This window comes from Rissa tridactyla, chromosome 6, assembly GCF_028500815.1.
Source record: "Rissa tridactyla isolate bRisTri1 chromosome 6, bRisTri1.patW.cur.20221130, whole genome shotgun sequence".
Classification (NCBI taxonomy): domain Eukaryota; kingdom Metazoa; phylum Chordata; class Aves; order Charadriiformes; family Laridae; genus Rissa; species Rissa tridactyla.
The window spans coordinates 31,077,056-31,097,523 of record NC_071471.1 but is presented as its reverse complement, the minus strand read 5'-3'; the positions used below and the strand labels follow the sequence as shown (position 1 = coordinate 31,097,523).

At 39.4% G+C, this 20,468-nt stretch overlaps 2 protein-coding genes across 2 annotated transcripts in view; one reads left to right on the top strand and one right to left on the bottom strand.

Moving 5' to 3' along the window:
• Positions 1 to 6,080, top strand: part of WWTR1 (WW domain containing transcription regulator 1) — a 74,504-nt gene extending 68,424 nt beyond the window's left edge. Inside the window, exons 4-6 of the mRNA XM_054205984.1 lie at positions 412 to 545; positions 1,084 to 1,196; positions 2,275 to 6,080. Coding sequence (XP_054061959.1) covers positions 412 to 545; positions 1,084 to 1,196; positions 2,275 to 2,459 — 432 coding nt within the window. The 3' untranslated portion in view covers positions 2,460 to 6,080. The remainder of the gene's footprint in view (positions 1 to 411; positions 546 to 1,083; positions 1,197 to 2,274) is intronic.
• A 5,707-nt stretch (positions 6,081 to 11,787) lies between these two features.
• Positions 11,788 to 17,447, bottom strand: TM4SF4 (transmembrane 4 L six family member 4). Its single transcript, XM_054207059.1, has 5 exons — positions 17,054 to 17,447; positions 16,701 to 16,790; positions 14,416 to 14,549; positions 12,937 to 13,126; positions 11,788 to 12,644 (listed from the first exon to the last, which is right to left on the bottom strand). The coding sequence occupies exons 1-5, from the start codon at positions 17,225 to 17,227 to the stop codon at positions 12,627 to 12,629; spliced, it is 606 nt and encodes a 201-aa protein (XP_054063034.1). The 5' UTR covers positions 17,228 to 17,447; the 3' UTR covers positions 11,788 to 12,626.
• Positions 17,448 to 20,468: the final 3,021 nt, after the last annotated feature.

Sequence of the window (20,468 nt, the reverse complement as noted above, 5' to 3'; positions counted from 1 at the left end):
GTTCTGCTGGTAAAGCCAGTTGTATGTGCATTTCATGACTGGCATCACGCAGAAAGCGTGAGGCTAGTTTAAACAGGCAAACAGGCTCTGGTTTAACGTGAAGCTGATTAGGAAGTCCTCAAATGCATTTGCCTGCTGGCTGAGCTGTGGGACTGGCTTCCAGCTGTGGCAGTAACCCAGAGGTAGCTTCTGCAGCATTTTGAGCCAGCACGGGTAGATATGAAAGATGTCATCTATCTACACGATGATTTTCTTCACACAGTCATCAGTAAACAGTCATCAGTTATGTTGCTTAGAACTACTTTCATAAATAAGAAGACCTGTATATATTACATGTTCGCTTGTTACAAGGCTGCACTATTTCTGAGCTGTTGGAATTAACCCTTCACTTGTATTTATTTGTGTTTTCAGGAAGCTGCTCTGTGCAGACAACTTCCCATGGACTCAGAAAGCATGGCCCCTGTTCAGACAGCTGTGAATACCCCTGCCATGACACAAGACATGAGGCCTATTACAAATAACGGGTCTGATCCTTTCTTGAACAGGCAAGTGCATGTCCCCTTCATTAGGCAATTGGTTCCGTTGCCTTCTCTATGCTTTTAAAGTCGTCTCTCTGAAGTAGTTCCCTATATCATCTTCTTTTGTACTTACTGTGAACAGGGGGTATGGCCAAGGGGCTGACCCAAAATCTTTCAGTTTATGCTTCAAGAGGTAATCTTAGAAAAATCAAACAAATGGTAACAGGCGGTTTTAATTGTACTGTAGGTGTATGTAGGAGACTCTAAGTAGAATAAGTACGTTACCTAAGGATAAATAAGCTCAATTTGTTTTAGGCTGTCCAAACTGTTTTTGTGTAGAGTTATGTATTCATGTGTATATATCAAAATTTAAGAGAGGCCTCACTTCAGTTGTCTTATATTTGGACTGATGTTGGACACATTAGTGGCCAACTGTTGAAAATGTGGCTTAATGACTTGGTATTTAATATGTAACTTACTGTGCTGTCTATTTTCAAATACCATGATCAGGGACTATGTCTAACAGAACACCTTTACTGAGGCTTTTTCATGTTTTAATTTATAGTGGGCCATACCATTCCAGGGAACAGAGTACAGACAGTGGCTTGGGATTAGGATGCTACAGTATACCAACGACACCTGAAGATTTCCTCAGCAACGTAGATGAGATGGATACAGGTAGGATACTCTGATTTAGCATAAAGTATAATGATATTGATAACTTCGTGTTATAACCAGTAATGTTTTATAACTGCATAACTGAACAATAATCTCCCACTCTCCCATGCGAGAGACTGAGACTGGGAGGGGAAAATGCCTAAAAGGTACTTGGTACCTAGAAGGTTCTCAGCTTTTACTAGGGTCCAGATTCTACCCTTTTACCTTAGATTGATATTAATCAAAATAAGCAAAAGATGGAAAATGGGAGCCTTAATTTGTGTTTTCATACCATAGTGGAAGGTAGGAGGAGTAAAATTCGGTCTTGGCTTGCATTCTTGGTACAAATCACTGCATTTTCTAACTCTGGGAAACCAATCTCATTAGTAAGTCTCTTACAATGGCAAAGTTGGATTTGCCTTCAAACAGAATGTATTTAGCTAGTTCAGGTATGTATTTATTTTTATATCAGTGTATTTAAAATGCTGAAATAAATTACTAGGAAATCAACAAGTTTTTTTCCAGATAGTGAAATTCTCAGCACTTTCTCACCTAAACTTCCTTTTGAAGCCATCAGAAGCTGCAGAGTGAAAGGTTTCTCCATTAAAGATTTTTATGCTTGTTCTCATTAATTTGTGAAAAAATAATATAATACTGCAGAGCTAGATTGCTGTAAATTTATTTTTTTTTAAGTTTTCAAATTTCACTTTGTTCAATTCTGCCCCATGGACAGCATTCACCCTTGTGCAGAGAGCAGGATAGAGGGTTTACATAAGACTTGATTGCTTTGCACCCTGTGCAGACTAGCGAACTTTGAACAATCATGTTTCCCAAGGGGAAGGTCAGAGGCTGATTACTTTGAGCACTGCTAGAAAGGGCCTTTTGTGCTTTTGAGAGCAAGGCAAGGATGTGAAATTAACTCTTACAAGAATATGCATTCTGCAAGCAAATACAGTTTTGAGGTAACGTTTGTAGAGGGTAGGAATGCTCACAAGTGCTTATGGGAAAGGGGCAATCTAATTTTTATATCAGTTGTGTTGTTTTAAATTACCCATACGAAGAGTTTGCTATTTCAAAAGTTCTTCTTTTCTTTTCCTAGGAGAAACTATAGCACAGACAGCAATGAACGTAAATCCACAACAAACACGTTTCCCTGATTTCCTCGACTGTCTTCCAGGAACAAATGTTGATCTCGGGACTCTAGAGTCAGAAGACTTGATCCCTATTCTCAATGATGTGGAGTCAGTACTCAACAAAAATGAGCCCTTCCTTACCTGGCTGTAATCATTCAATGCTGATTTGGCCTACAATGCAATTCAACATTTCTTTTTCCTCTTGAGATAGAGGTAGAATATCTGAAAATCCTCAAGAGATACAATTTACTGCCTTAATGACTTTTGTTACATCATCTTTATGGTCAGTTTAATCTCTGCCTGGATTTGACTGACACTAACTTAAATATAAAATACATATATATATATTTATATATATAAAAAAACCCCATATATGCATATATATTTCTTCCTCTTTAAAAAAAAAAAGCACACTACTTTACATATCCATATACTTTACATATCTGTATATTTCTTTACCTTTTCATACCAGGCAGAAATGTTTCACTTTAAGGACAGAAAGTGGGTGGTGTTTGTGCATGTCCCTGACCAATCTCCTAGGTATTGATTAACATCACAAACCTTTTATGAATCACAAAATCTAACTACTAGGTCACTTTTTTCCAAACACTGCACAGCATCAGACCATGAGAGCAGCTTTATTACTATTTTTATGACAATAGTATCAGAATCTTTTTTTATCAACTTACTTAAGCTTTAAAAATCTTTTTTTTTTTCTTAGTAAAACTGTGCTGGATGGAATATAGATTAAATCTGATCCATATCAGCCATAATAATTCTCATTACATATTTTTAAAGGCACAAACAGTACTATTGCAATTTACTTTTTCAGTATATTACTGTATAGTTTTTGGAAAAGAAATACTTCCAGTCTGAAAGTACCAGAAGTGTTTAGGAACACTTTTACACTACAATATTGTTGCAAAATAAACCAGACTGGTACTGACTGCTGTCTTTTAAAAATAAAGCAATGTATTATAAACAAGCATTTTTTTAAAAATTCTTAGATTTTGGTGTTTATTATATTAAGCACTACAATTTTGTAACTTAACACATGAACAAACAACTTTTTATATATAGAAAATCTGTGGCAAATATCTTAAATGCAAAAATATGCTTTTAAAATCAGGTCTGAAAAATGTGGCACTACTCGGTAATGTCATATGTAGTGGGAAAACCCCCTTGCTCATACTGTTTTCAGTAATGTTTTTAACTGACAATGTCAAAATACATGTAGTTGTATACATGAAAAAAGATGGTAACTTTATCAGGGCAATGCTAAGGTAGTATTGTAACTTGTCTGATAAAGTTGCTTAGTTCTTTAGTCTTTCGTTTATTGTAGGCGGTGTACAGGACACAGGGCATGTTCTGTGCATCGCTACCTATTGTATATCCTACAAATGCTTCTTTGTCAGAGGTTTGGGACTGAGAAGGCATCAAGGACATTAAGCTTGCAGTTCCCCTAAATGCAAATGAAGTCCTAAAATTCTTAAATATTTTGAAATTATATTATTTATAATCTATGAATTTAAGCTTTTTATATTGAAAAATATGTCTTTTTATGAAAGGCATTAAAACTTTTCTCTAAGCTTAACCCAAGCTATGTAGAGAGAGGAGGAGATGTAACTCAGTGTTAATGTGTGTTTGCCAGGTTTAATGACACTTAACCAGATCTTACCGATGCAGCAGAATATTGATCACTACAGACTTTTTTTCATCTGGTTGGGTGAAGGTAGGTGAAAAGGTCAGAGATGAGGTGATGGGGATATGGAGTAGGTTTGGAAGGCATATGATTAAGTGACAAATGTAGATCCTTGCCGGGAGGGGAGGCTGCAGATAGGGATACACAGAAAACAAATCGCCAGTGTTCAGTAAAAAAGGTAATAGAAGAACCTGATACAATAAAATACCTTGTAAATGATGAACCACTGGGTGTACATGATATCTGAAGATGGAAAATAAAAAGCACACACACCGGAAATTTTGAAAAAAGAGATGGAAGGCAAAGACCTACCATCATGAAGTTGTGTTACATAGGGGACAGTAGCTCTTTTTATGTTTGTTTGTGGGGTTTTTTAATAGAAAATGAGATGTGAGAGCAGAGTTGTGTCTGCACAGAATTGAATTACTGAATGGGCATTGTGTTCCTTTTATTCATTTGAAGGGGTTATTTGTTGGGGGGGTTAATTATTTTTGCTAGCACTAACTGTTGAGATAGAAACTTCTTTTCAACAAACAGGGGACCGGGCAGGGCTGACCAATATTACTGTAATTATGATTAATCTCTCTCTTTTAAGGACTTCTTCAGGTTGTCAGCCTAAATGAAAAATAGGTGGTCCTAAGGCTTTGTTCTTTAGTGACATGACTGACTTTGGTAAAAGAATTGGAGAATTTTTTGGCATCTGATTGTGATGCCAACTTGTAAGGCCAGCTCGTCTGTACTGTGTGCTTGGCCTAACGAACTGAAAGCCATTGGTGCTAGAATAATTCACAGTAGCTGCAGGTCTGAGCTGTAGTATGATTCAGTTGATATTGCTCATCATTAGAAAATGCAGTTTGTTCATTTGCTAGTAATTCTGTACTTCTGTACATTTAAGTTTTTGTCATAAAAAGGATATTCCAAGCAGGTCAGGTTCTCAGCTGGCGTGAATTAGCTAACCTGTGTTGGCTTCTGTTTGGTTACACTGATTTTCGTTGACTGAAGGCTGTACGTCTTTCAATGAAAATTGATGCAGTTTTCTAGTAAAGTCACGTAAGTCGTTTATCAGAATTGTGAAGCTACAAACTTGATTCCTCTTTCCTTGGTGTTTTAGGTGGTAAAGTGTCTTGGTTCAAAGGGCTTAAAGAGGTAAAAAAATCAGGAACTGTGTTTCCATGTTACTTCCATAATAAACCAGCAGCAGATTTGGAACAGGAAGGTGCTATATGAAACTTTACTTCCAGTGTAAAACAACTGCCAAAATCTTAGGTGAGATCTTTGCTCAGTCATGAACTAAATCATTGTTAAGTTAAAAGTGATCCTTTACGCTGTAAGGATTTCATTTTTGTAATGGAGAGTATGTATCAGATAAAGTGCAGCAAATCTATTTTTTTAAAGTTCTCTTTTTTTAAAAAAAATTACTGGCTTTAAACACACTTATGGCAGAACTTTTAAGCACTCAAAGCCTATGTAATTCTTCTGAAACTAAATTTATTGCTGACAATGTTTCCCTGTACTGTTTCAGGTTTTGAACATTTACTTTACTAAATGTACGCTGTCTACGTGTAGTATAAATACAATAAATGTGCCAACTGGACAGTTTTACTGTTGACCATTAATGAGGGTGGCATACATAAGTCTCGGTGATACAGAGGTAATGGGCTGTTGTTAATTACAGTTTGTATTCTGGTAATACTGTTAGAATGTACCTTGGGGGAGGGATTGGGTTTCAGTTTTTGAGAACAAATGCTGTTTGGGGAAGGGAAGGATTAAAATATCTATTTTAAATACAGAAAAATATGGGTGTTCAAATAAACTTGTTTCGTAATACACTACAGCCATGTACTTGCTACTACTTTAACTTTTTTATTTACTTTTTTAATTTTGTTATATGATACGTGTGAGCATTTGTTTTTGATTTCGAATACCTTGCAACAGATTGTATGTATTAAAAGCAATCAGATCAAACTGTTGTATCCGGGGTTTGGTTCTGTTTTGTTTTGGTTTTTTTATTATTTCATTGATCTTGTACATGAAAAACAAATATAAATGAGCTTAAAAATTTTGGATGCATATTGCTTTATTAAATTGTCTCTTTTTTTTCTTCAGAGGATTTTAGTATGTGCTTCCCAGGGAACTGTATAACACTGCTTGGAGTAAAGGTACAGACATACTATTCCGTGCAAAAGGCATACATGTTGAGTGTAAATGATTAGCACTTAGCAAATGAAATGGGTTATTTTACCATTATGTTCCACTTTATTAGTAGTTGTTATGGCCACTAGCGATGGGTACAGTTTTACTCATAGTGCTTACAACATACTCCCCAGTACCACTATTACTTGTTTAGTGGCACCTTGTAATTCCTAATTCACTAACACAAATGTTCTGTTACGATATTTGTTTAATACAGTTACCTGTAAACAGAAGAGTTAGCATCAAGTCCATTTGCTGTTAAGTTCTGTTTTGGGGACTTAGTGCTTTTTTTTCTGTCTGATCACTTATTCAAGACGCTTCTTAAATTAAGAAATAATATATTAAGAAAATACCCGTCGTCTTTCCTAGGAGCAAGCCATGAAACCTAAACATCCTCGGCTTGTATTTGAATATTTGGTCTTTACTGTCATGGTATGTAACATGGGTGATTTAAGATCCAGTGCAATTTTAATACTCTTCCTTTAATCATTCCCTTACATAATTTATTCTAATTAATTGTTAGAGTGCTTCTAACAATATCTTGCATTAACAGAAAAAAGCTCTGGAACCTCCAGCAAGCAGAAATGCAAAGTGTATTAGCTTCTGATCCTGTTTTGAGAAATGTGTTTGTTAATTCATGATGTATTTACTGAGGAATATTAATCAAGTTTCTTTGGCAGAAACACTGAATGTGTGTTTGTTTATAAAGGTCTTTCAGTTTGTTTCTAAAGATGCCAGCTGACATCTTGGAAGGTGTGTCTCTCTCTCTCCCTCCAAGCTGGTCGGCAGTGCTCTGTGTGGATGGCTGCCCCTGTGAATTGTTACCTGAGAGCTGTAATTAAAACATCGGGGGGGGGGGGGGATTTCCTGAGATTGTGGTGTGCTGAAAACCCTCAGCCGTTTCAGAGGAAGTACACAAATACTCTGCCTTTCCCAGAAAACAAGGTAACGTAGCAGTCCCACTTATGGGCCTTCTCATTTCTCTGCTGGAGTTCAGAAAGCCAGTTCAGGCTGCACCAACAATAACACACCTGCAAAGGATTCCCGTGACGGTGTTTTCTTCTGGGTGAGTGGTGTGCGCATCACTGCTGGGAGTCTCACCTCTCACACCTCTTTCCATAGAGTTCTGTCAGGAGGACATCCCGACAGTGTTATTTTCAGTGTGGTACTGCAGTTAAAATCTTTCTTATGCTTTTTTTTCTAGCTGGTCCTCAGAGCTTCCTCTTCCCTATGTCATTAGCAATGCCTGTCTCCCTGTCATGGTTTAGCCCCAGCTGGCAACTAGGACAATGCAGCCACTTGCTCACTCCCTCCCCCTGAGAAGGGCAGGGAGAAGAGGGGAACGGGAAGAAACATTGTGGGCTGAGATAAAGACAGTTTAATAGGACAATAACGGAAAATAATAATAATAGTAGTAATAGTAACGGTGAAGAATATACAAGGACGCAAGTCATTCTCACTGCACAGTGAACTGGTTGCCCAGCCCAACCCTAGCAGAGATCGCAGATTCCCTCTCCCCAGGCCAACCCCCATTTCTATACTGAGCATAACATCTATGATATGGAATATTCCATTGGCCGTTCCCTTGTTCTGTCTATGCTCCTTCTCAGCTTCTATGGGAAGCTGAAAAGAGTCCTTGAAAAGCATAAACATCACCTAACAACAACTGAAACAATATGCATTATTTACATTCCTTTCACAGGAATCACTAGAAAGGAAATTAACGCTTTCCCGGATGAAACCACGACACAGTTAAACTGCGCGTCCTCTCCCAGTGAAAAAGTAATTTGGCAAGAAAAAACTTCAGAGGTGTTTTATCTGGGGTTTTATTCAAGTCCATCCCTGTGATACCAACGTCTGCCCTCCGAGGTAATTACCCCACCTGTACCAATGTGACAGAAAAAGGCAGCCTCCCCAGCCCCAGGCGGGAGAGGCTGTTCCAGTTTGTCGTCGTTTGTCTTGTTGCTGATTTCACTGTGAGTATCTAGAAGCTGTGAAGGGGCAGCTGTGGTTGAACTGCGGGCAGGGGATGAAGGTTCAAGATTAGAACGATGTCAGAAAACATCCTTTGCACTTCGCTGAACAAATGTCTCTTTACTTTGTGTATGTTACTTGCTGATTTTAGAAACGAACCTTTTGCAAACAGTTGCCAGCTAAATAACGCATCATTCCCTGACAGGTGACACTGTGCTGTGGTTTATGTATCATCTTGTTGCAGTCTATTTATTGGAGACAATCCATAAAGAGACCTCCAACTGTATAAAGTGTAGCCATGCAGGGACACCAGTCTTGTTAGGCTGAAATTGAAGTGTGCGGGCTCAAAATCACGCACACACACGTTCCACATATTGTAATCTGAGTTGTTAAATAACCTGTGTGCTTGGTTTTAGGTAAACTCGCAGCTGAAACGATGCCACACAATGTCAGAATTGCCGTGCTCTCAGCAGCATAGTTGACCAGTCACTGAGCAGCCAGTTTATATGGGTGAATAATGAAGCATCAGATAACATGTGCATCTCTGAGATTTTATGAACGGTACTAATATTTTTCCTTTAGGCTACTAGGATTTCTACATCTGTGTAACAGTTGATATTTGTACATAGTAAAACTGAGCGCGGGGGGTGTCCAAGTTGGCCAGGACTAGCAAGGTCTGTTGTAACACTTTCAGTTCTCCCTGTTTGTGGTCCCTCTCTTGCCATCATCTTTCTGTCCCTGTCTCTCTGTACCTGTGACTTCTCTCCTGGGAGTACCACTGGCCTGTTATGTCTTCCTCTGTTACAACAATCTATGATCAGTCCCTCTCCTTGGTTTTACTGGACACCTCAGTCAGTAAAAACACAGAGAGCAATCTCCGATTACTGCAGAACTGACGCTGGAGATAAGTGTGATTCCCTTGAAATTAAATGCTAGGGGAGAGCCTCAGATGTTAACCATAGCTAAATAGATTTATGAACACTGTTGTTGGCACTTAAAAATGCTAGACCAGCTGAGCTGCTGGTTCAAGTTCGTTTACACTTGTTCAACACACCTCAAGGCCGCGGTGCAAGTGCGGCCTAGATCACAAGATGAAACATGTGTGCCTTCTCTCAGTATCTGCTATGTATTAGCTATGTTAGAAACCACCATGCAGTTGGGCATCTTAGAAGCATTGCCTCATGAAGCACCCGTTGGTTTTGGTTTTAGGTATCCCAGCTTCCTGTCTGTTATTTCTTATCACAAGTCTCCCACAAAGATTTATTAATACATCAAAATTGTACACTATGCAGCTACCCGTCCCTTTGTTGAATGCTGATGAGAAACATTCCATGTCCCAGAGGCTTCATATAAATAAAACAAGACAAATGCGAGATGAGGTGCAGGACAGCTGGTAACCACTGATGAAAGAATAGATGGGCGATGGTTGCATCAGTGGGTGGTGATATAAAGGGTGCTCTCAAATTCCCTAGCAATGCAGGAGAACAGGTGGGAGAGACAGCTGCTTCTAAAGAGGTTTTTTTTAATCATTTCTTTTATCATCTTGCACAATGTATCGCTGAGACTGCTTTGCTTTTATTAATGTAACTCTTAGTACCTAAATCTAGCTATTTAACATTTTTGTATATTGCTCACCAGCTTTTAGTGCTTATGAATAAAGTTCTTCAGATATCGCTAGTGTAGGTACAGACTACATGAAATACATTTTCTGAAAGCACAGGCCACAGAATCAGTATTGCAGGGGGAAAATTTTAGGGAAGAGATGTGGCAAATGCGTTGATGATCTACAAGTCTTAAGACATCCAGGCTGGCAAGCTGGTTTGTGAAAATTTGTTTGAGGAATTTATTAAGAGTCATATCAGTTGATCTGAATCCCTCAAACCTATCCAATCCCTCTTATTTCCTCCTTGATTTCCTTGTGAAATAGTTTTTTCTTTTTAAGTTTTAAAAAACTGTTGTTTTCTAAAAAGTATTTTTGCCTTTCAGCTTTCTTTTGCTTTTCATATATCTTTCATAACACTGTGCCAAACATAACTAAAAAAAGATGAATAAATAGCTTGTGCAGTCATGTATAGATTGGAAGCTTTAAGAAGAGGAGTTATGAGCTACTCGATTCAACTGAATAGAAATTGTAACCTGTGTTGAAGTCACAAGTCCAGTGTTCAGCGTCTGGAAAGTGGTAGGAGAAGCTTGCAGGGGGACAAGATGAATACTGAGCTGTGAAAGAACATCAGCTATAATGAAGGAAAATTTTTTGTTTCGTCAGAGGTTAGGACTGAAATGTGATAGGACCTCCAAATATGTAGAAGTTTGCTGTGAAAAGGAAGACTTTTCTGTAAGCCCACCAGGAATAGAACAGTGTTGTACTGGGCGTGCATGATTACATATTAAGAAAGCCTTCCTAACTTTCAGAACAGTTAGCAGTGTTATAAAATGCTAAAAAGATGCTGGATCTCTGAACTTAGAGATTTTTAAGAACAGGTTACGTAGGTGTCTTACAAATCATTTAAGTGTTGTTTGCACTGCCTTTGCATACAAAGGTAGGCTCCAGAGATGCCTCTCAGACCTGTTTATCTAAGTCACTGCATCACCTTTGTTAGACAAGAGATCACAGTTGGTCAGTTAGTGCCATGAACAGGGGGTTAAAAGTCCTTTTACTTCACTAGTAGAAACATATTTGGTTACTTACTGTGAATATTTCTACATTATTAAATTATACAGGCTGCGCAGTTTCTGTACGAGAGAGACTCAAGACAAGGATTACTCGTATGGGACATATTTTAGAAATAATAAATAAATAAAAGTAAGTAGAAAATTGAGAGGGAACTGAGAGAGGAATTGAGAGAAAATTGAGTTTTCTCATCACATAGCTGGATTTAAATAGGGTATGTCCCTCTCCTTTCCATAAGTACTAATTTTATGTTGTATCAGAGGTGTGGAAATTTATTTGATTTTCCTAGAAACAAGGCGTCATTTACTATTTGTTTGGAGCCAGTGTTTGACGATGATGTTCTGTATGAGAAATTGTCTTGCTCTCTAACAAGACCAGACCTGTGGGATTCACAGCAGTGACCGTTCAGGTTGTGGTTCATCCTTGTCTTTGTAGATAATGAACTTTGCTGTTAGAATAAATGGCTAAGGCAGTGTGGCTGTACCTGGAACACTGATGCTCTGTCCCTCCCATCTCGGAGTGTAATGGGAAAAGTTGAAAAACCTTCAAATAAAGGTGAAACAACTTCTGTATGAGGAATGTCTAAATATACTAATGCTCTTCAGGCTAAAAAAAGAGACAACTGAGAGGAGATATGAGAGAACCTATGAAATTAGGTATCATGGGGAAGGGGGCATAGGACTGGCTGTATACTCTTTCTTGCAGGCAAGAACTAGGAGGCATCAAACAAAAGGAGTTGGTGGCAGGGTCAGAACAAAGGAGCTTCTTCCCACAGCTTGAAGTTAGACTATGGAAGGCATATTGTGATCCAAGAAACAACTTGGACAGCTTTGTGGAGAAGGAATCCCTCAAGAACAGTGAAATGCAGAGATAGAACCTTTGACTCAGGAGGTCCCTGGAGTGCAAAAATTGTAGGGTGGGAAGGTTTCTCTACAAGCCTTCCGTACTCTTCTACTTTCTTTTTAGGTTTCATCCTCTACAGCCATACTGTGTTGTTACATTCCCTCTGGTGAGAGTGACTGGAGGAAATTGATTACAGATGAGTGAAGAAGCCAGATCCCCATTGTGCTGAGAAATGTCTGTGAATTGGCCTTTCTCATGAAATTCCTGGTGTGAAGTAGAGTATTGTGGTGTCCAAGATGACTCATAACACCTCAGACTAGGGATCCGCAGCACTCTGTGCTTTTGCCTGTTACTTTCACCCTCCACTTACCTGCACAGCAGTGCTGCTGAATGCACCCGTCAGGCGCACAGTCAAAAAAAGAGACCCCACCATGAGATCCATTAATCTCTTTTGCAACAGAGACTCTCTTCGTAGAGAACATTTTAATCATAGCAGGTCTCGAAGAGAGAAGTCCTCACTTTTCCACCTAACATAAACATGTACTCAAAAAGGTTAGGCTTGTGATATTTCCGTCTGATAAACCACAAAATAAAGTAGACACAGCTACGTTACAGCTGAGCTTGTAACAGCAGCATTTGGTGATCCTCAGTTGGAAGGCTGACTCAGGAGAGAAAATATTTTTCCTGAGAAGGCCCTCTTTTTCAAAGGAAGCTGTTTCACAAAGTAAATATGAATGTGAGAGTTGAATTTCACTTATTTTATTCCATGATGAGGGGTTTCAGGAAGGCTAGAAGGGGAGTCAGGGCTTCATAATGTTAGTGAGGGCAAGTGCCCTTCATTCTCATCTTCTTAGCTAGAGGCAATGCATTCGAGGGCTGCTTTACGGAATGGTTGCAAAAGGGAGCCTCCCAAGATAAGGGAATATTCATATTCTTTAGACAGTTCCATCTCCCTGTAAGAATAAAAAAATGGAGGTAATTCAGTGGCTATTATTCCCGTGCCTTTCAAAGGCTTTTATTATTTCCCAGTGTCTATGGGCTAAGCTGTCAGATAAACCCCATAAGATGGGCTGAGATTTTATTTTCAGCACCTGGCAACACTGTAGGGTTTCAGCTGTTCTTTAGAAATCATGATCACAATGCTGAGTGAAGGCTAGTTCAGTTTTTCAGACTGTTACATAGTCAGGTGTATACAGAACTGTCATCAGTACACAAAATAATGAAAGAAAACCATCAGTTGCTCACCCCACAGCAGCCGCAACATTGGCAGTCCCCACACAGTGTTCCAAAGAGGCCATTCACCACCTGAATGCTGCAGAGCACTGCCTGGATCCCACTCATGACGAGCAGCAAGGAGAAGAGGGTCAGGTTCCATGGGACAATGTTTTCAGGTGACTGACACATGTCCCACAGTGTGTGGTTACTGAGGTAATTCCTGGGGGGAACAAAAGAGTTATGAAGAAGAAGCCATTAGCTCATGGTGGGGGGGGTAGGGAGGGGGGGGCAGTGTGTGGGTCTGTCACAGCTGGCAAGTTGTCACTGCTGTGATGTTCCCTTTGCTTCAGTACTGCGAGAAGGAGTTCACATTATCGCACTGGTGCTACTTATCTAGAATGCAGTTCTGTTTGAGTTTCTAGATCGAGTGATTTGTAAAGCCAACGCACCAGAAGGGAACAATTGTAGGCAAGTATGTGTTAGATACAATTCAACAGTTTCTGTTGGGAAGAAGAAACCTTAGCCAGCCTTAGACCTTTTGGGAAGAAGAGACCTTAGCCAGTCGTGCCAAACCGATGTTTGTTGGTGCCAGTGTCTTCTGGTGAAGGCATGGATGGAGCAGTGCTGACACCAGGTGGTATGTCATACACTCACCAAGCGCACCCCCCAGCGACAGCGTGGGTGTCTACACCTAAATATTTGTCTTAATTTACTGTATTACGTTGTGATAAAGCCAAAACAAGTGAATTATCAAAACACTATGATAAAAGATTAATAAACTCAGTTTTCCTAACCAAACAAATAATGTGTAACATACAACATTCTTCCTCTTTTTTTTTTTTCTTTTTAACCTGGACTATAATTTTGTGCTGTTTTATGCAAGAAACACTGCTAGGTCACTCTTGACTGAGGAATACTGCTTTAAAGACTCTCAGGCTTTGCTGCATGCCTCATCGATCTGTCCTGCTCTCCTTAGTAACGCATCGCATCCTGTTTTCAGTCGTGCCTTTGCTGGCTTCAGCCCTGAGCAGTTGGATCACCGGGGTTTCATGTCCTTCACACTACCTCTCCTGAAGTGGTAAATATACATGAGGCAAACATGTCTGAGTTGCAGTGTGAGGAACAGACAACTTAGAAATTCCATAACCAAGGTAAAGTGACATGTAGATACTAATTATTTGAATACCATCAGATTTTAATATAAGATGTCACTGCTATTTATCTGGGTGGAATTTATCCCTGTACACTGCTTATCATCCAAGGAATAACCTAGAAGGCTGTGCATTTCTCTTTACTGGCTCCTTTGAAACTCAGTAGGTTTGACTGTACTTGCTAGTCTTTACATCCGTGCTCTTGAATGGATATTGCTGTGCATTGCTGGCTCTTCTAAGAGCGTCTGTGTTTTAGACAAACAGTATAATTCCCATTTTTAGACAATGGATTTGGAAGTTAAATCATATCACAAGGTTAAAGCATGTGTAACTTTTTTTTCTGATTGTCTTGTCTTACCCATCATGGAAAGGATAGGTCCACTCTGTTCCAGTGTTACATTTAGGGCCCCTGTTGAGGGCTATTGCTGACAAAATAAAGCAGTATCCAGCTCCCAGAAGTCCAACTGCAGCAAATATTATAGAAGAAAACATCTGATGAAGAGAAAAATAATGTTATTTTTGTTCTCATTCAAACGATGAAATGTACCCTATTGATGTGAATGTACATCCCCCACATTCAGCTCTTAACAGTGAAAATAGTCAGCTCCTGAACAGCTAAAATATATTAGTTTGCAGTTACATAGTAAATGTATGAGGCAGACCTGCACTGGTATTTAGGAGCTTTAAAAGAATTACACCATTTGCCTGAAGACGAAAGGGTTGATGCTGATACAGTAGGTGGCACTCCTCCCCTTTGGACAGTATTTGTCCACTAGACTCGTTGTACAGGGTCCTGTGTTTAACCGGAGTGGATGCCTTTCTCCAGAGACTGTAAGCCAGACTGAAGCCTTGGACCACTCAAGGCGTTAAAAAAAAAATCCACAGTACCCTTTACAAGTTAGCTTTGGTATCTTGGTCATATTTGGACCAAGCAATTATATTTTTTTCTTCCTGAGACTCCACTTCAGGTTTCACATTAGTGTATTTTATCTTCTCACAGGTACTTGTCGTCATTAGCTCTAATAGTGCAATTGGAATGGCGTGGAAAGGATGTCTTTGTTTTTCTGGCTTTCCATTAGAGCCTTTTCACATACTCTAATATGTAAGTAAATCATGCAATAACTGATGCTCTGCTTGAATTCTTAAGCATTTGTAGCCATAATAGTTTGTAGGTAGAGGTAGTTATTGGATCAAAGTAATAAAGGTAGAGGACAAAAAGAAACGTACTTTCAGGTCTGTGAGCTTTTATTCAGACCTCATCACAAGACTCTTGCCTTGAGTATTGACATGCATTTTTACATTGATATAGCTAATGGGGCTGACAAACATATTTATGTAGTAGACATCATAATAATGGTGTTTCTGCTAACATACAAGAACAAATTCAGTTTTCAGTCATGCTGTGGTAAGGCCACCTGGACTTTTTTAGTGTGGTGTACTTAGTACTGTGACTGTATTAATATTCCCAGTCTCTCAGCTAGCTAAGATGAGTTGTCACCAGGGACGGCACAACAGGAGGTGGGTTGCTTTGTGGGCAGCACCACGCACACAAGGTTTAGCTTTTGTACACCAGCAGGAGCCTGGGCAGCAGCGCTCACCCTGGTGGGTCACCCCTCCAGTGGGTGACCCCCAGGTAGAACCTTGTGCCCCTAGTTCTGCTACCTTGCAGGGCAAAATGGTAGTAGTTTGGTAGTTGCTGAACTAAGCTACGTTCACTGCTACCTTAAAATTGATAATACAGAGAAAGACATAAGAAAGAATTGATAATACAGTGAAGAGAAATATGTGGCTCCATTTCCGCGCCCCCCCCCCCCCCCCCCCCCCAAAGTTCCACCTGCTTTGTTGGTATTGCGTGAAGACAGCTTCAGAGACAGGGGATTTAGGGAAGGCTCCGTGTTAACCTTACAGCCATGGTTCTTTCCCTGTTTGTTTTTTCCTTTTTATTTCAATTGAAAACCTGTTCCTCTATAAAAAAGTGTAATGACCTACTCGAGCCAAGCAATTTCAAAAGGACGGACCTTCCTAGTAGAAATATATTTATTTTTTCTCTAATTTTTAAATGAAAATGCTTGAAATGTTTACTAGTGTCTGAAGGTATCCATTTGAAACTTTTCACTCCTAATGCGATAAGAAGATATAAATTCAAACTGGAGCCTGCTCTAAGCAAGGTTGGATTCGGTGGCCTCCTGAGGTCTCTCTCAAGGTTCCTATGAACCTAGTGAGATACTCACAGCCTATTGCGTGGGTCTGCAGTGAGTTGTGAATGTAATGCCCAACCATCAGAATAATTTTAAAAACTGCCAACAAAAAATGGCTAGAGGGAGATCTGTTATGCGCTGCAAAACAAAGTGCAGATCTGTCAGAAATTAGTTTTAATTGCGAAAGCGACCATAAGTATCTTGTGACAGCAAAATACAGCAAGGCAGTACAGTTGTGATACCTGTGGCACAACATCAAAGACATAACACAATTTTATACAGCCTGATATTTCTACCTTTCAGCACTCAGGCAAATGGCAAGGCTTTGTGTCCTACACTCTGGACAGCATCTGTCTAGTCTCCCAGCAACTGTGAGTAGAAGATACATATATCATATTGGTAACAATTTAGCTTTTACTTTTCTGCCATGTTTCTTCTCACTTACCGCAAACCTCTTTCCACAGCTCTCATTGCCACAGCATCCACAGCAATCATTATTCTTAAGGCCCAAAAATACCAAGGCAGGAAAGATCATCTACCAATAACAGAAATACAGTTTGAATTGGAATGAATTCAAGTTACATTTGCTTTTAAATATGACAGTTCTATGCCTTTTTTTTTCTTATCACTAAATTAAGTTACTTATTGCAAAATTGTTGGATGACTTGTAACTTATTTGTTTATCCAAGAAGAATTTGCACTGTTGGAACCTGCATTTGAGGTTCTGAGGAAATTCAGCAATGCAAAGTCATGGTGTGGGTGGAGGGAAAGTGGGAATGTCTGCATTTGTATACTCACCAATAGACCAGATCCCAAGATCCCTCCGAAGTACCAAACCTCATCTGTAATGTGTGCATTGTTTTCAACCACTTTTCCTCCAGGGAAAAACAACAAGATGTTAGCGAGGGTACATAGCACAGCCAGGGGGATGAGAGTAGTTCCCAGGCACTTGGCACAACCTCCCATGCACATCGTTGTTTAAAGAAATGGCAAACACAATTAAAGGCAGAAGCAAAAATCTCTCAGACGTTCTCAGAACTGTTTTACAAAAAGGAGATCCTCGGTTACTTCAGAAAATCCAGTTTCTGCTGTGCCTTTGGAGGAGCTGAGCCTGTAGAATGCTTCCTTCAGGGTTGCTGCTGCAGCTGATCAGAAACGCAGTGTGCTGGTTATTTATATGTTCTAGCGGCCGTGATGTCAATTTTCTGAACGTCCGTAAATGAAGTTACGTTCAGTGCAGCCTCTCATTTTACTATGACAACCAATAACCTCTGTTAATATTTTACTAACGAGGATGAGACATTACATTATCTGGGCTTAGGTCATGGGTAGATATCCTTTTTAGTTCTGCATCATCATTTTTACAACACAACAATCCTTCGTCGCACTACAAAATACTTCTTTGTAAAGACTGACATGAAAACACATAACAAATCAGCTGATGTTAATAACAGCTCTGTGCAATGGAGAAGTTTTAGTGAATTTTCTTTTCTTTGAGAAAGTTGAGCTAGTCATTTGTTATTTGGAAGCACTCAAGCAATTTATGGATTTGCAATAGGCAGAGAATTATTCTGGAGGCAGTGCTTTGCAGCTGGTATCACTGAATAAAGGTGAATGATCAAAAAAAAGTTTCAGCAGACTTGCTCCTTAAGCTGTGTCATTTTGTGTTCTCTAAGGGAAATGTGTTCCCTCAAAGTCCAGAATTTCATTCGCGCTCAGGCAAAATTTCCACTTAAAATGACGCTGTACAGACTCCTGAGCTCCATCAGAGCCTCACTGGCTTAGCATGTGACATTCTATTTGAGCAAACGCCTCTTTTTAAAGCAGGCTCTGCAGAGATACCTTCTCTTTCATATGTAGACTTGGTGTGTTGTTCTGTAGAATTTGTGTTAGAATGATTATTGCACCAATCTTCATTCCTACCAAATAGCGATAGATGTAATTCCATTGCCATCCCTGTGTGGACATAAGAATTCCATGTATTTTGAGATGGACAACAGTTTCCACTTTGCTTAGGAAGTTTTCATTCAAATTTGAAATAACCCTTCTTTTAAAAATGTTTGAGGCTTTGCTTTGATCTATATAGTGGATCTCTGCTGCATCTTCAAAGACAAAGCACCCAGAAACATCTAAAATTTTACCTTTTATGACCACAAAATCCCATGAAGTACATCATATCGAACTGTCCAAAGCTGTCTTGAACTGTTTAAAGCTATGGCTTCAGGTTAGGTGGCCAAGCTGAATAAACTGGTTTTCGCAGCCACCCTCCTTATAGAAATGGCACAGCTGAAAGAAACCCAACTCTGTGTTCATCTAGAGTAATTCCCTGATCTGGTTCATCACAAGCCACTTCAACAATTGTGCAGACACAAGGGAGCTGGCAGAGTGGGGACGGGGACATCTTGAACCACCACTGGTGCTCAGAAGTTTATTTGGAACCAGAACCTCGGCCTGTCAGCTTCAGGCTTCTCTGCAGAAACGGAAGGATATAAAGCACTTTTATCAATCTGGAGGGCCAGACCGAATGATTTTAGGCAAGTATCTTTTTAAGGTGACGGTAGTAACGCTAGAAATCCTATTTAAGTATATATGCAATTCTTGTAGTTGTGAGGTGCAACTGGAAGGGTTGTCGGTTTGTGAGAGGGCTCTCAAATGCCTTTTTCCCTGAAGGTACCAATAGGATTAAACACAGACTGGTACTGCCTCTGGCAGATAGTGTGTTTGGGGTTCTGCTGTAAAATATGAGTCAAACTTAAAGAAAATTAGTTACTACTATTTTAGGTACCTCAGTGAGTACGCTCCTATTGTTTTCAATAGCTAAATTCTGTCTAACTTCAGGAAGAAAGGATCATGGTCTTGCTTTTTTGATTAAAAGATGAAACTATGAAACCCATTTTCATGTCAGACTTAAGACTAGATTTTTGACCTCCATGTTTACTTCAGGGAGCCTGCTCTTAGACTAAGAAAATTATCACAGTAGGAAATAATCTTTGCAGGTAAAAAAATCTGCTCATTTATTTACTATGCACTCACTTGACCTTGAGTGGAGCAATTTCTACAATGAAATCTTACTTTTTCCAAAATGTTCTTCTCTATACAGTAGGAACCAACTGGGAAAATGCTAAAGGCTGTCAGGTTCTTTGGTGGGTTAATTGATAATCACATCTTTATGATATTTCTTTTATTGCTTTAATCAAAGTAAGCATTTGCATAGATCAAGAGAAGTAGGAAATGCTCACTGAAAGTTTTTATTATTGAGAATTATGGAATTCCCAATACCAGTCACTAAAGCAGTTTTTAATGGCTTGGGGAGTAAAAATGGTGCTTCATTTACAGAAGGACCACTAAGGAAAAATAACACTGTGATTCAGATGCCCGTGTGATATATGCTAACTTCTCTGTTAAGGAGTCCCTCTAGAGCACGTGTCTCAGAACAAGGCTGCGAGCAAAGACTATGTTGCAAGAAACAAGCGAAATAGTAAATCTGGACTGAGGTCAAATTGTGTAAAAGCAAAGGAACTAACTTATATTTATGTGTTGATGCTGAATTTTTGAAATGAGCCCCAGATGCTCATAGAAAAGATAGGGGATCAAAAGCCAGTAGGGCTGCCCAGCAATGATGTTGATGTCCCAAAATCATCTCTAGTAGGAGATGTTGGGTAGATGAGATTTATTCATTAAAATAGTGAGTAGAGCCAAAGAAATAAATCTGACTCACCATTTACATTTACCTAGCCTTGTCTGGGTATGACTGCTTAAGGAACAGTATTTTGACGTAATTTGTGAATGATTTAAGATGGGTGGAAGTAGGCGGGCTTGGTCCGAAGTATCAAGCTATCAAGACTGAGTGAAAACATGGGTAATGTATCTGGATTATTTGTCACCTATTGCCAGGACGCCGTGCTTTACAGCAGTACAATAGCTATATTTAGCTTCTCTTCCTGTTTTATGCTCTGTAGAAGACTCTGCTTCTGTATTCTGGAAACCCAGCTGAAAAGCTACAGGGTAGTCAGTAAATCTTTTCTGGCCTCAATATCTAACAAAATCACAGTGAAGCTAGTAAGCTCTTACTTAGAAAGTTTATACTCTGCATAACTCATGTCTCTCTTCTCAAAGGTTAGTAATACTGCAGTGACGTCGCTCAGCGACACTATTACTGATTCTGTTCTCTGATAACTGTGACAACCATTATGATGAGGTGGAAGTATTGGTA

Excerpts from the sequence above, each read along its gene's own strand:
- TM4SF4 (XM_054207059.1), bottom strand. The coding sequence starts at position 17,227 with ATGTGCATGGGAGGTTGTGCCAAGTGCCTGGGAACTACTCTCATCCCC. Across the intron at positions 16,791-17,053 it reads TCTTGGGATCTGGTCTATTG|ATGATCTTTCCTGCCTTGGT; the intron begins GTGAGTATACAA and ends TGTTATTGGTAG. Across the intron at positions 13,127-14,415 it reads ACCTATCCTTTCCATGATGG|GAATTACCTCAGTAACCACA; the intron begins GTAAGACAAGAC and ends TGTTCCCCCCAG.